Here is a 15,748-nt window from a genome sequence, read left to right on the forward strand (position 1 = left end):
TGAAGGAACATCTCTGGACATGTTACTGTGAAGGAACATCTCTGGACATGTCACTGTGAAGGAACATTGCTGGACATGCTACTGTGAAGGAACATCTCTAGACATGTTACTGTGAAGGAAAATCTCTGGACATGTTACTGTGAAGGAAAATTTCTGGACATGTTACGGTGAAGGAACATCTCTGGACATGTCACTGTGAAGGAACATCTCTGGACATGTCACTGTGAAGGAACATCTCTGGACGTGTTTCTGTGAAGGAACATATCAGGACATGCTACTGTAAAGGAACAACTCTGCACCAGGACACTAAACAGCTGTTTTTCTACATTCCAAGCTACAAACAACAACCTGATGTGTTCATGGAAATCTCTGGAGATCAACATTCAGTTTCTCAACTCATTTTTATTTTATTTTACTCTAATTTATTCTGAAACGATGCAATTTAAAAAGTATTTTTCAGCATTAACCTGATTCCTCCGGACTCGTCATTAATGGAAGAGCAGGTTGAGTAGAAACAGACAGAACATGCATCTCCAGGACCTGTTTCTGCACCCGACATTAAAACTCAGACTCAGAGTTCACATTTTATTAAAACAGTAATAAAACATGTAAAAAATAAAAGGATAAAAGCAGCAGTAAAATCCTAAAAAAGAGTTCATGGACATCAGTCGGCTGATGTAGAAAGTCTCATGTGGTTTGCGTCCATCATCCCGACAACGTTTCTCTTTCATACAGTACTTAGAACATGCAGTCAGAACATCCTGAATAAGTATTAGACAATTATGAAACAGTAAAACAAGTAAACTTTACTGTAAAAAACTGAAAACAACAAATCCTACAGTAACAGAATTAAATCTGTCTACATCCTTCTAAAAAGAACATTAAGTATAAAATTTGAAAATCGAGTCTGAAAAGTTCTACAGAGGTTCTACACAAAACTACGGACCGTTTTATTCTGGTTATTTTGCCTGCATTGTTTCCCCCTAATTAGTTTTAATAAGCCAGATGTTGAGAAATTATATATTTTTTTTCACTCAGTGAATGCATCATAGTTAGCGCTGAGAAATCCGATTTTCTTTCTCAAGTTTTTAAACTCATCATGGCACAAAAAGACAGAAACAGAAAACCCTGAAACTGTTTTTTATGCTTAACAGTCTTACTGTTGAAAGTTAAAATAAAACAGAAAAGAAATGCTGCATGTGCATGATTGTAGATCTTAAAACCAAATGTGTTTTCTGGTAAAACCAAAATTGGCAGGACAGACTTTTAACGATCTTTTAACATTTTAACGATGATCTTCACAGAGATGATCTTTAATGTTCCCAGGAACTTTTCTTTTTCCCTTAGAGGCCAAACGTACAGAAGCGTATTGCATTCACTTGAGAAAAAAAAAATCTGCTGTTTTTCTGAATTAACGAGATAATAATCTTAGAATTTCGAGAAAAGTTTTAATGAAAAAAAAAATCTGCTCTGTTTTTCTGAATTAACCACCTCACAATTTGCAAGAAGCTTCATTCACTTGAGAGCTGGATTTCATGGAAGCAAACATGTTCAGCCTGTCCAGTTTAATCCAGTTTTAAGTTGCTTTTGGTTTGAAACACTGGGAGATACTCTTCTTTTTAAGTTATATAGATGATATTGTTATTAGTGCGTCGACTTTGCGCAGGCACCTCAGGACTTTGCGGTTGTTCAGACGGAAAGCATTTTTTTTTTTTCATTAAACTTCTCTCAAACTTCTGAGATAATTATCTCGTTAATTCAGAAAAACAGAGCCGATTTTTTTTTTCTCAAGTGAATGCAATACGCTTCCGTACAAACGAAGGAGCCTCGTTAGTAAAGTCTGAAAAATAGTTTTGTTTACTGTTAAGCTTTTTGTTAAAGCAGCCGTGTCCCTGAAACTTGTTCTGAGTTAGTGCTGGTTTCTCTTAGCGGAGGTCCAGGTCAGCGTTACGAGGCTTGACGTCATTATCAATGTTTTTATTGTTGTTAGAAAACAGAAAACATGGTATGCGGTAGTAGTTCAGTCAGTGGATCCCGCCGGGTCCGTCGCCGGGGCGACGGGACCCAGGGGGTGGGGCTTGTCGCAGACTCCGCCTACTTGGTTACCCTCTGCAATTGGAAAGAATAAAACCTCTTTTGTTTTTGCTTTTCATGTTTTAAAGAAATCGGTTTTAGTTTCACTTAAAAAGAACATTCACGGTCTGGGGAGAGGGGCGGACGAGGTGTAGCTATTAGTGATCCTCTGCAGTGTTTCTAAAATAATTCCCTTTCTTTTGAAACCTGATTTCTTTATTCTGTGTGATTAATTGTACATTCGAGTTTGTATTTCTGAACTATGCACAACAATGAAATAATTTGGGCTAACCCTTGAAAAAATGGTTTTGATTGTTGTTAATTTCTTGTTTTATTTATTAATTTTTTTCTTTCTTTCTTTTTTCTCTTTCCTTTTCTCTTATAAAACTAAACTGAGTGTTGTTTTATGATAATCTCATAAATACCTGACTTGTAAGGAAATATGATTCCAATGCTGGACAATAATTCAGCTGCCCTTGATGTTTCCTCTAATTTTTGTGTATCATTGGAAGGATTTAGAAAACCAAATAAAGATAATGTTGAAAAAAAAAAAAAAGAACATTCAACTGTTTCTAGGAAGCGATGAAGGTGTCACAGTTTTCTGTCGCTGCGTTCAGCAGAACCAGCCAGAGTAACTCTGGATGCCCAACGCTAACGTGGTCGTTAGCGGGTCGAGAGGTTCAGGTTCTGGGGTCCAGATTCTGAGGAACATCTCTGGACATGTTACTGTGAAGGAACATCTCTGGACATGTTACTGTGAAGGAACATTTGTGGATATGTTACTGTGAATGAACATCTCTGGACATGCTACTTTGAAGGAACATCTCTAAGCATGTTACTGTGAAGGAACATCTCTGGATATGTTACTGTCAAGGAACATCTCTGGATATGTCACCGTGAAGTGACATCTCTGGACATGCTTCTGTGAAGGAACATTTGTGGATATGTTATTGTGAAGGAACATCTCTAAACATGTCACTTTGAAGGGACATCTCTAAACATGTTATTGTGAAGGAACATTTGTGGATATGTTACTGTGAAGGAACATTTGTGGATTTGTTACTGTGAAGGAACATCTCTAAACATGTCACTGTGAAGGAACATCTCTAGACATGTTACTGTGAAGGAACATCTCTAAACATGCTACTGTGAAGGAACATTTGTGGATATGTTACTGTGAAGGAACATCTCTAAACATGTCACTTTGAAGGAACATCTCTGGACATGTTACTGTGAAGGAACATCTCTGGACATGTTACTGTGAAGGAACGTCTCTAAACTGTAAAGAGCTGGGGTTCAGGTTCTGGACGAAAATCGGACGGAGCCGTAAACCTCGCGCCTGTGTTGGGACCCTCTGAGATAAAAAGGTTCAATATTCTACAGAAACGTTGTATAAAACTACCAAAATAAGAGCGGTGGCTACTTGTACGGTCCTGGACTTCAGCAGGGCGTTCCCATGGCTACCGAAGAGTCCTTCACCCGGTCGTAGCAAGGCTCCGGCGGCAGCAGGACCTTCATGGCCTCGTCCTTGCTGGAGGGAGACAGGGAGGACGGCGAGGGCGAGGTGGGCGAGGACAGGCCGGAGGTGGCGGCGGTGGAGGCCGAGGAGGCCGAGGAGGACGAGTCGGGGAGGCAGTCCTCGCAGCAGCAGCAGCAGCAGTCCACGAAGGCCTGGCCCAGCGAGCGGCACAGGCACAGCAACAGCACCGGCGTCGCCGAGCAGCGCAGGAACAGCAGGAACTGCTCCGCCAGGTTCAGCGCCGGCAGGACGGGAGCCGGCAGCGCCGCAGCCGCCGCCGGCAGGTACGCCAGCGCGATGCTGATGACGCTCGGCGGCAGGTTGCAGGCGACGTAGAGGGCGGTTAGCGCCATGACGGTGGAGCGTAGCCTCTGCTGCTTCCTGCCGGAGGAGTTAGTTAGCTAGTTAATCTTTATTTCGGTCAACTATAGGCATGAAAACAAACAAGCAAGACAATAAACATCTACAGGTTGTTCCTAGGTCAACATGTTGATCACTTTGACCAAAAAGGTCTGGGCTTGAGGAACAAAGCTTATCTAGCCCACCTTTCAACATAATAAAGCATGCAAAAAGAACAACTGAAGCATCATGAGGTTACACAAAACAATAATTACAATAACAATAATAATAATAATAATAATAATTAAAGCTGCCCCCCCCCCCCCAGGTTCCCCCACATTCCTAGGTCAATAAAGTGCCTTTGCTATTCACATAAAACTCAACTTATCATCATAACTAAATATCGACAAATCAGAAGAAGGGGCAGAGCCAATTTACACCAATGAAGGTTAAGGACTCTAAACCAAATCCAATGACACCACCCACGACTCTGTATGTCAAACCATTGAAAAGTTATGGCAGAAAGTAATAACTATCAAATATGGACCCACCAGATGAGGGGGGGGTGCGCTTTTTGGTGTCTATCGTCGCCATGGTAACGCTTTTGACTGAGAAAAGTAATGCGCATCTTCGCAGGATGGAAACGCACATTTTGATGTATAACACACCTGGGTGCACGTTACGGTTCGGGCCACATTAACGGCCAAAGAAATGGCATAAATTGCGCCAAAATGACATAATTAATTCAAAATGGCCGACTTCCTGTTGGGTTTCGGCCATGGCACCAAGGGACTTTTCTTTAAGTTGCGACATGATACAAGTGTGTACCAATTTTCCTGCATGTACGTCAAACCGGGGCTTGAGGCACAAAGTTTTCCGGGGGGCGCTGTTGAGCCATTAGGCCATGCCCATTAATGCAAACCATTAAATATCAAATTTTTCGCCAGGCCTGGCGTGCATGCAAAATTTGGTAACTTTTGGGGCACTTTTAGGGGGGCAAAAAGGCCCTCATTTCATCGGAAAAATTAAGAAAAGCAAAACGAGAACGAGGATAACATTTCCTACAGATACAATAGGGCCTTCACACTGTAAGTGCACAGGCATATGTTCATACCGGGAGGAGGAAGAGGATGAAGTCGAGGAGGAGGAAGAGGAGGATCCGGATCGGTGCTGCGCTAGCACCTGCCGCGTCACCAGGTCGCAGGCTAGCGTGAAGAGCAGCGGCAGGCATATGTAGCAGCCGAAGATCCACCACGTGCGGGCCTGGTGGTAGGTTAGCACCAGCGCGTACACGCCCTCCGGAAGCTCCGCCCACGGCTCGCGGACGCACACGTCCACCTGGAAGCCGTCGGTCCGGGACCGCAGCGCCGCCATCAGTGCGCCGGCGGGTGGCGCCGCTGCCGGCGTTAGCCCCACGGTTTCCTGCAGCAGCTGCCACAGCAGCAGCTCCGGCGCCGCTAACACCAGCGAGCCCAGCCAGATGACGGACAGCTTGGCCAGGATGGACTGGCAGGGCTCCACCCTGGGGCTCTGGTGGGGCGTCGGGCCGGTGGCCGCGTGGAAACGGTCGATGCTCAGGGCGCAGAGGCTGAAGGTGGCCACGCCGAGAGACGTCACCTGACGGGGAGACGACAGAAATTAGATCTGACTCAACATTCACACCTGGCTGGCGTTTATACAGGTAATGACGTCACAGATGCGACTTCACGGCGGGGTACGCCCACTGAGTGTCAGAAAGACTGAGTGGCAGCGTAAACTTGATCTGATCACAGTCTGAGCTAAGCTACCGCTAAATAACCCCAAAAACTAGAGGGCAAGCATGCAGGTGAACAAGCCAGTGTGTATGTCTATGTGTGTGTGTGTGTGTGTATATGATCATGCGTGTGTGTGTGTATGTGTGCGTGCGTGTGTGTGTACATGTCTTTGTGGCTATGTGTGTGTGTGTGTATATGTGCGTGAGTGTGTATATGTCTATGTAGCTATGTGTATGTGTGTGTGTGTGTGTGTGTGTGTGTGTGTGTGTGTGTGTGTGTGTGTGTGTGTGTGTGTGTGTGTGTGTGTGTGTAATAATCCTATCAAAGCTCCACCTGAAGTGTATCTATAGTGGGGGAGGGGGGGAGCAACCCCGCCACCCGCGAGACCAGAGGCCGACACGGAAGAACCCGGAACCCAGGCCACCAGCAACCCCACAGAGGGGATAAGTAGGAGGGAGGCAACCCACCGCTTGCGAGGCCCCCCCCCCCGAGGCCCTCACCCTCCAGGCCAACGACCCCCACCCAGCGAGGGGCCAGCCTGCCCAGAGAGACAGAGCCGCCCCGGCTGCCGACGCGGGCGGGTGCACCCGCCCCCACGAAAGTGGCCCTCCAAGACCAGAGGGGCGCCCCGCCGCGGAGGCAGCGGGGGGTCCCACCTTTTGACTTCACCGGTACTCTTACTGTAATACTCAGAGGTACTAGCAATAGTTTTGTCACAGAGCCTATGTTACATCCAGAATCAGACATCGAATGGGACTAGCACCTGACCCATATTGTACATTTTGTGCAAGAGAAAAACAGGAAAACGCACAAAAGGCACACAAGCCTTTGGAATCTGCAGGAGAGAAAACAAACAAACAAAAACGGGAACACGCAGAGACACAAACAGCAACCAGTCCAGGTCTCTAATGGCACTTTTCCACTAGCACCTACTCGGCTCTCTTCCACTCGGATTGGTTCTTTCCCAACAGGGGTCTAATGTGCCAAGTATATACTTTTCTGTATCTATTCTGCCGAATTTCTAAGCAGCTGAGTCGGGCTGTGATGTCATCACACTCCAGGCCACCGATTGGTCGGGGGGTTGGAGTCAGACGTCTGAGTCAGGAAGTGACATCAGAGAAAGAGACTCTGACGGATTCTTGTTCATTTTATTCCAGCAGCAACGGCAGCAGAAGTGTGTTTGGTGAACCAACTCTGAGGTGCAGATGTTCATAAACCTGGTGCTGAGGAGAGAATTAAAAAGATCTAGACGGAGATAAGGAACGACCAGATCTACCAGGAGCTCTGTCTCTTCATAGCTGCTGAGATACCAACAGACCTTTCAGCAGCAGAGACAAACTAAAAACATTAAAAAGCTTCTTTCACTCTCATTTTTAACTTGATATGGAACACAAGCCACAGTCCCAGCAGCACATCTATCATCTCCTCCAGGTTCTACATCTTTAGTGTTGTTGTCTTCTCCGTTTAGATACACAATCAAATACGTCACAGCAGCTTCTCCAACCTCCTACTGCTGATCTGGGTGATGGATTGTAGTGGAAAAAAAAAACAAGCCGAGCTGAGATGAGTATGGAAAAGGGCCATAAAACTCAATCAAGACTAGGCTACTGCGATTATCTGTCCCCCACAACTGTTGGGTGAGTTTAACTAAAGAGACTTTCAAAATAAAATGTAAATAAATAGATCTGCAGGTCATTCATCAACCCCCTCCCCAACATCTCCGGACTCCATGACGGGCGTGAGACCGGAGATCGGGTCCCGTGGGAACTACCAGCTAGAAACTATTTCTTTATGGTCATTTTTCAGCATCACGTTTTATTCAGAGCATTAATGAAGCAGTCGGTGACCGGAGACGCCAGAGACGCCAGAGACGGCGGAGAACTGGACATGCTGGAGACCTTATTGGACGCTGCATGGATCAGTGTGAACACAGCTGGAGAGTGAAGGCGGAATAAAGGGAATCATCGCCTTCGCAGGAAGTTGCTGTGTGAAAGAAGCGGATGGATGTGACAGATGACAGATCTACTGGGGGGTCGACCCTCGAACCGGGAGGTTGCCGGGTCAATTCCCAGGACCAGGACCAAATGTCAAGAATCAACACCGATTCGGATATTGATTTGGGTTAGTGTTATTAAAACTGTTTTTTGAGCTGCTGCATGAATTATATGACTGTAGTTCTGCAACATATTAATACTAGTATTATACTGAGATTCAACAGCAAGTATTGCAGCTAATGATGCTGTAAGGACCAATCAGCTCCCAGAATGCTGATAGAACTGAAACAGAAACATCATGGGTCAGAATTACCAAACACATCCAGGGAGGAAACAGAGACGGAGGAAATCGCTTTTATTTTTTCCCACATTCCGTTTTAATCTTTTCCATTTTAGGTCTATTTCGGTTTTTAATTTTTTTAGAATTTGGTTTTTAGCATTTTATGCAAATGTCACCCCAAGACAGTATATAAAGTAATGAAATATAGAAAATGTATGTAATTATAACTGAAAACTTTAATATTTTCATACCTTTAAACATATTTAAAGGCAAATACGTGGCTCTAGTTATTCTCGTGTCCAACAAAATATTCCTTTTTTTGGGCATAAACAAAAAAATACCAAAAGTTGTAATGTAATGATGGAAAAAAATTGATCTTTAAACATACTAATCGATTTTTAGGAATTAATATGAGAATCGATTTAGAATCGGAAAATCGATTTTTTTTTCAACACAGGCCTATGTGAATAAATTAATCATAAAAAGATCTCTTGGAAACCTGCGTTTTACTTTGACAGCAACTTTGGGATTTCCTCTGTTTTCTTTTGCAAAACTACAAACTTTGTTGCCAACGGAGAAGTCCAGATTCAGCAGATTCAGCAGATTCAGCGAGAAATAAAAGCCGTCTGGAGGGAACAGAGAGGCTTTGACGAAGCAACACCTCCTCCTCCTCGCCGGCGGTCGTCATCACAGAGACGAGTCCTCCCTCCGACTGCTTAATGACCCCGAACAGTTAAGACACTACTCAAGATAATTAACACCGAGTCTTAATTAGCATTAAAACAGCTCCGCTAACGGGGGGGCAGGGGGGCAGCTGGCACCCGGACCCGCTTTAAACACCCCTCAGTTAAACAGCAATTTAGAAAAACGCTCATTAATTAGCAGGAAATAGATTCACTCATTAGCATAAAAATAGGAGCAGAAGGGGGGCGGCGGCTTGACCTCGTTAAAGGCTTCTTACTACAAAAGAGCCAAAATCCACTCCAGAGAGGGAAAAGTGATGCAGACGGGCGGAGACTAGCATGAACCTTCCACTGGAGGAACCGCTACTACAGGGAGGGCCAACCAGTCAGAGGCTAAGCTAATTGGTTACTGTGTTACTGCAAAGAGCCACATTGTGCACATAACTACCCATGATCCTTCACTCCCTGCTCTCTCTGAGACATAAACATACCATTAGAAAACAGAAAGGTGAAATCCTGCAATCTGATTGGTTGTTAACTGTGGTATAATGATCTGATTGGTTAACTGTGGTATAATGATCTGATTGGTTGTTAACTGTGGTATAATGATCTGATTGGTTGTTAACTGTGGTATAATGATCTGATTGGTTGTTAACTGTGGTATATTGATCTGATTGGTTGTTAACTGTGCTATAATGATCTGATTGGTTGTTAACTGTGGTATAATGATCTGATTGGTTAACTGTGGTATATTGATCTGATTGGTTGTTAACTGTGGTATAATGATCTGATTGATTGGTTGTTAACTGTGCTATAATGATCTGATTGGTTGTTAACTGTGGTATAATGATCTGATTGGTTGTTAACTGTGGTATAATGAGCTTATACCACGGCTTCTATTCTAAAGCCTCATCACAGCAGATCATTCCACGTCAGGGAAGCAACAATGTTTCCATGACAACAACCAACTGGTGCTGGTGTTGAAGTTTATTTTTTATTTTCGTTAACAATTAATTATGCATGTTGAGGGTAAACGTTGATCTCCGGGGAGGAGCTAACGAAGGATGGATGGATGGAGGAGTTCCTGTCTCCGACATGCAGAGCTACATCTGGAGAGATGGACTATTGTTTTACACAGTGGGATATTTTTACTGGATAATATGTATTTCTGATTAATTAAAAACTACATAAAATAGATTGTGTATTCCTCTTTCATATTTACATTATTGCTAACCGTTTTATAAAAGCCCCTCAGCTGTGATATAATGATACCACGGCCTGTCCTGATGTATTGCTTAAATATTAATATTTAATTTATATTATATATATTAAACTCTCCCACTCTGTTAAAAACGTCCTGTGTTTATCTTCATATTTTTGTTTGGCCGTGCATTTTTTCCCTGACATTTTGAGGGTGGATTTTTTTCCCTCCAAATTATTTCCATCACAATCAGAGTGCCGTATGGTTCAACGGGTTGAGCAGCGACTTATGTAAACCTTCCCCTGAACAGCGACGCGGGTTTGATTCCAGTCGTGGCATATTTTTCCCTCCACTTCCTACATGTCTGTCTTTCACTGCACCATCAAATAAAGTCGCAAGAGCCGCAATGACGCCGGGCCACTAGCAGCATGCGGCCCGCGAGCCGCGGGTTGGACACCCCTGCACTAGTACCAGGAACCTTCCACTGGAGGAACCACTAGTACCAGGAACTTCACCAGGACGACTCCATGAGCGCCATGATGGAAACCAACAGATGAGTTCCTTCAAAACCAATAAATTATTCAGAAATAAAGAATCCATCAGTCTCAGTCTGCAGCCTCTTCCCTTCTTTCATGTTTTTGGGTTTTGATTATTTTTGGAGATTGGAAATACTTTTACTTTTACAACACATCCTGTATCAAGTTTTACTTTTTTATAACACTTTATAGATTAAACAGTTAACTGATCGATTTTCAGAGAAATATTAGTCTGAAATGTGATTTAAAAAAATACTTTTCTCTTGTTTAGCACTAAACTACTCGCTCTTTTCTGCGTTGTGTATGTGTATATATGTATGTATGTGTATGTGTATATATATTTGTGTATGTGTTATATATGTATATATAGATTTATGTAGATATCTTTTGTTTTTTTGTATAGAAATACAATTAATTTGGATTATAATGAAATAGAGTTTAGGGGGTAGGATTTAATACGTTTTTACTTCTTCCTACTGCTTTTCGAGCATGTTAATTATGATGGATGCGAGTATTATTGTTTTGTTTTGTATTCACTATTGTTTCATGTTCGAAATAAAATTTCAAATTTCAAATTTCAACATAATGTAAATAAGTCTTATATTCCAAAACCCATGTTTCCTTTGTAACAATGTTTAACGTCCCAAAATAAAAACTGTTGCACCAGAGAAGCTTGGATTGGCAGTTCATGGTTTCCATGGTGATGTAAACTGTAAACTTTCTGTCCACTGAAACTTTATCTAAAAAAACTGCTATTTAAACTGCAGCTCCAGATTAACGCCTTGCTGCACGTGTCTGAGACATCGGTTTAAGGAAGAAAAACTCACAACGAGCCACAACTCGGTTTCTGTCTGCCAGCTGAATAAAGTTCCTAAATGTGGAGGATTTCAGCAGAAAAGTCCACGTTCGTGGCCGTACATGCGGGAGCTCGGCCGCCTCGGTTGATGCTGACGAGGCCGAGGATTCAAACCGGGAACAAAGACACAAACAGAGCTTTCATCCCAGACGGAGGTCGTCTGGATAAACTGGACAATCACTGAGCAGAATCAGCAGCAGCTGTCTGACCCGCGGGTCGTACAGGAGCGTCTTTGATGCTAATAATGGTTCTCTTTATCATAATTAAACATGCTTTACTAACAGGACCCTAGTGGTCTGTAGAGGACCTGCAGGTCTGGATCTGGACCCTAGTGGTCTGTAGAGGACCTGCAGGTCTGGATCTGGACCCTAGTGGTCTGTAGAGGACCTGCAGGTCTGGATCTGGACCCTAGTGGTCTGTAGAGGACCTGCAGGTCTGGATCTGGACCCTAGTGGTCTGTAGAGGACCTGCAGGTCTGGATCTGGACCCTAGTGGTCTGTAGAGGACCTACAGGTCTGGATCTGGACCCTAGTGGTCTGTAGAGGACCTGCAGGTCTGGATCTGGACCCTAGTGGTCTGTAGAGGACCTGCAGGTCTGGATCTGGACCCTAGTGGTCTGTAGAGGACCTGCAGGTCTGGATCTGGACCCTAGTTATTCTAATTTTGAATAATAAAATAAAACTGGCTTTAAGGCTTCTGGCCTGTTGTTGCTGGTATTAAAAGAAATGAAATTAAAATAAAATAAAACAAAGTAAAATATAATAAAATAGAACAAAGTAAAATAAAAAAGAATAAAATAAAATGTAATAAATTAGAACAAAAATAAAATAGAACAAAATAAAATATAATAAAATAGGATGAAATAAAATATAATAAAATACAATCAAATGAAATAGAACAAAATAAAATGGAATAAAATGAAATAGAATAAAATAGAACAAAATGAAATAAAAAAGAATAAAATAAAACATAATAAAATAGAACAGAACAAAATTAAATAGAATAAAATAAAATAAAATAGAACAAAATAAATTAGAATAAAATACAATCTAAATAAAATAGAATCAAATAAAATAGAACAAAATAAAAGAAAAGAAAATAGAACAAAATAAAAGAAAATATAATGATATAAAATATAATAGAATAGAACAAAATAAAATCAAAATAAAATAAAATAAAATCATGGGAACGGCCCTCACCTCCAGGTAGGAACTAGATAAACCAGGAACGGTTGTGGTTTCCATGGTAACTCACCTCCAGGTAGGGCACCAGCCATTAGGACAGGCCGCCCAGCAGAATAAAATAGAACAAAAATGTATAAGATAGCTCACCTCCAGGTAGGAACTAATTAAAGCAGGAACGGTTGTGGTTGCCATGGTAACTCACCTCCAGGTAGGGCACCAGGCGGCAGGACAGGCCGCCCAGCAGCCGCCGGAGCGTCAGCTCGTGGAAGACGACGACGGGGAGGCAGAAGAAGAGCACCAGGAAGTCCCAGAGGGCCAGGCCGGCCAGCACGCAGTTCCAGGAACTCTTCAGGTGGAAACTGTGCCAGACGATGCACATGAGCGCCAGGTTCCCCACCACGCCGGCCGAGAACAGCAGCAGCGCCAGCAGCATGACGGCGTAGGCCCAGCAGGAGCCGTCGGTGACGGGGAACAGCGGGTTCAGCAGCCCGGAGCCCCCAGTGGAGTTCCTGGGGGGGGCCGAGGGGCCCCGGGGGCCCTGGGGGCCCCGCGGGGTCGTGAAGTACCGGTCCGGGTCGTCGTTCCGCCGCGGGAGCCCCAAACTGTTCTGGGGAGGCTGGTCTTTTCTCCTCAAACCCCCGTCTCTGGCCCCTCGGGGGACCCGCTTAAGGGGAACCATGTCCTGATGGGGCCCCGGGGTCCCTGCATCCTCCGCCGTCCCCTGGGGCCCGGGACCGGTGAGGACCTGGCCGAGACCTGAGGTTTTAGCATGCTCCGCCCGCTGGGGCGACTCCCGGAGCCCTGGATGGGGGAGGAACTGATGGGGCCCCTGGTACCCTGCATCCTCAACCATCTCCCGGAACCCGGGACCGGAGAGGACCTGATGCACTGAAAAAAAAATAACCTTAGTTTAACTTGGATCAAAATGATTACATTTTCCAATAGACTCACTAGATCCACCCCATTGTTCCAATCCCTACTCTCCCTATTTTTGCTGTAAATGTTTTTCAGATTTGTCTTTTTGTCTATCAATCCATCCACAAGCTACTTCTAACCTGTTTTCATTCTTCATTTCAACTCAATTCCCAAATTCATCACTTTAATACTAGGAACCAATTCTCCATCCACCTTTTCCGGCTCTACTATTTCCCAATTTCCAGTTCGATTCAGAGGTTCCTCTTTATTGGAACACATTATTACCATATTAGAGAACGCTCTAGTACAAATACTTTCAAAAAACAAATCACAACATTTTTACTAGCCCAATTTAGCAAAGTTTAACCATTCATTTCCAGTTCTTCTCTCCCTCATTAGATTCCTGTTTTTGTTTTCCTTAGTTGTCCTCTGTTTTACTTATTTCCGTAGATATTGTTTGTTTCACTATAGGCGGAACCATCAACAAGCCCTTATGGGTTTATTTGGTTCCTCCTACACATTTATGTTATATTGTATTTCTTTTTTTTATTTCCTTGTTTTTTATACATACTGTTCGTCTGTACTTTTTAAAACTGTTGTATATTTCTACGTGCAAATAAACTAAACTAAAACAACTCAAAAAACTAAGGGTCATCTGTCACACCTAATATTTTAGTGTTGACTCAGGATCAATAATTCATTTAGCTTAACTTTTTATTGAATATAAATTATTTTTGAATTACCGCCAGAAAATGTAAAGACAATAATACTAAATATTTAAAAAATTGCTTTGATCAAAATGAGAAAAATCAATCTGGTGATCTGTTGTCAGTTTATAATATTGTAAAGTAAAAAAAAAAAAGAATTACACCGATAGATATAAATTAGAAAACTTAGTTTAAATACGCAAACTAATATTTTTCAACTATTGAAACTATTGACAACTAATGAATGAATGAATGAATGAATGAATGAATGAATGAATTTATTTCGAACATGTATATAAAAAATAAAAATAAACAGTAACATCTTCATATGCACATAGGTTCTAAAAAGGGGTAGGAAGAAGTTTACACTTTTTCCTAGTTCCTACCCCTTTATAACGCTATGAATTTACATTATTGTTATTATTATATCTACACAATATCCATATAAATATATTCTATATAAATACTACGTAAACATGCCTATTATTACATAATTATCCATATAAGTATATAGAAAATATAAATATTACATAAATATTATAGAAATATATAGAAAATACAAATATTATATAAATAAATATATAAATATACACTATATAAACTACATAAATATCCCTAGAAATATATATATGCTACATAGATAATAAATATTTAACATATATTACATAATTATAACTATCCCTCTCAACATATAATATATACTACATAAATATCCACATAAATATCTAAACATATCTTAAGCAAGAATAATATACCATTTTTCCCTATTTTATTTGTTTATCACTTTCCTCATTAACCCATTTCCTCTTCCATAAACCTGTTTATAAATCATTTTTTGTATCTCTTTTTAAACAGATTTATGTCAGTACTTTGTTTTGACTCAGTATAAATAATTCATTTAGCTTAACTTTTTATTGAATATAAATTATTTTTGAATTACTGCCAGAAAATGTACAGACAATAATACTAAATCTAAAAAAATGCTTTGATCAAAATGAAAAAATAAATCAATCTGGTGATCTGTTGTCAGTTTATAATATTGTAAAGTAAAAAAAAAAAAATGCACCGATAGATATAAATTAGAAAACGTAGTTTAAATAAGCAAACTAATACTTGTCAACTATTAGAATGAGAAAAAAATAATTTAAATTGAAGACAGCGTTGATTTACTTTTTCCAGTGTGGGGCCCCTGGTACCCTGTATCCTCCAACCGCTGGGTCGACTCCCGGGGCCCGGGGGTCCCTGCATCCTCCGCCGTCTCCCGGAGCCCTGGATGGGTGAGGACCTGATGGGGCCCCTGGCTCGACTCCTGGGGCCCCGGACCGGGGAGCACCTGCCGCAGCTCCACCGCCCGCAGAAACAGGAGTAAAATAAACCAAACTGAACTCATTCTGTGGCTGGTTCTTGATCCTCAGACATGAGCTGCAACTAAAACTTATTAAAAATAAAAACGTCCATCAGACACAAGTTTCTCCAGCTCCTTCTGGTCCTGATGAAGTTCAGAACTGTCCCGAGTTCCAGCAGCATCGACCCTGCACCGCCCAGCTTCCGCTGACACGGCCTTTCAAAATAAGAGTCTTTCTCTTTCATTCACACACACGCAGATAGATCTATCTATTTATATATACAGTATATTATATACAGAGCTGGTAGAGGAGCCAAAAATTGTACTCAAGTAAAAGTACTGTTACTTCAGAAAAATATGAC

At 42.1% G+C, this 15,748-nt stretch overlaps 1 protein-coding gene across 1 annotated transcript; it reads right to left on the bottom strand.

Annotated features, from left to right (window-relative positions):
- Window positions 1-557: 557 nt before the first annotated feature.
- On the bottom strand, window positions 558-15,528 carry gpr37l1a (G protein-coupled receptor 37 like 1a). The gene is made up of 4 exons (XM_061726592.1): window positions 15,212-15,528; window positions 12,622-13,307; window positions 5,046-5,548; window positions 558-3,973 (listed from the first exon to the last, which is right to left on the bottom strand). The coding sequence occupies exons 1-4, from the start codon at window positions 15,429-15,431 to the stop codon at window positions 3,514-3,516; spliced, it is 1,869 nt and encodes a 622-aa protein (XP_061582576.1). The 5' UTR covers window positions 15,432-15,528; the 3' UTR covers window positions 558-3,513.
- Between the last annotated feature and the right edge of the window lie 220 nt (window positions 15,529-15,748).

The sequence above is a fragment of the Cololabis saira genome, chromosome 8 (genome assembly GCF_033807715.1).
Source record: "Cololabis saira isolate AMF1-May2022 chromosome 8, fColSai1.1, whole genome shotgun sequence".
NCBI lineage: Eukaryota > Metazoa > Chordata > Actinopteri > Beloniformes > Belonidae > Cololabis > Cololabis saira.

Excerpts from the sequence above, each read along its gene's own strand:
- gpr37l1a (XM_061726592.1), bottom strand. The coding sequence starts at position 15,431 with ATGAGTTCAGTTTGGTTTATTTTACTCCTGTTTCTGCGGGCGGTGGAG. Across the intron at positions 13,308-15,211 it reads GGGGCCCCACACTGGAAAAA|TGCATCAGGTCCTCTCCGGT; the intron begins GTAAATCAACGC and ends TTTTTTTTTCAG. Across the intron at positions 5,549-12,621 it reads GCCTGGTGCCCTACCTGGAG|GTGACGTCTCTCGGCGTGGC; the intron begins GTGAGTTACCAT and ends TCTCCCCGTCAG.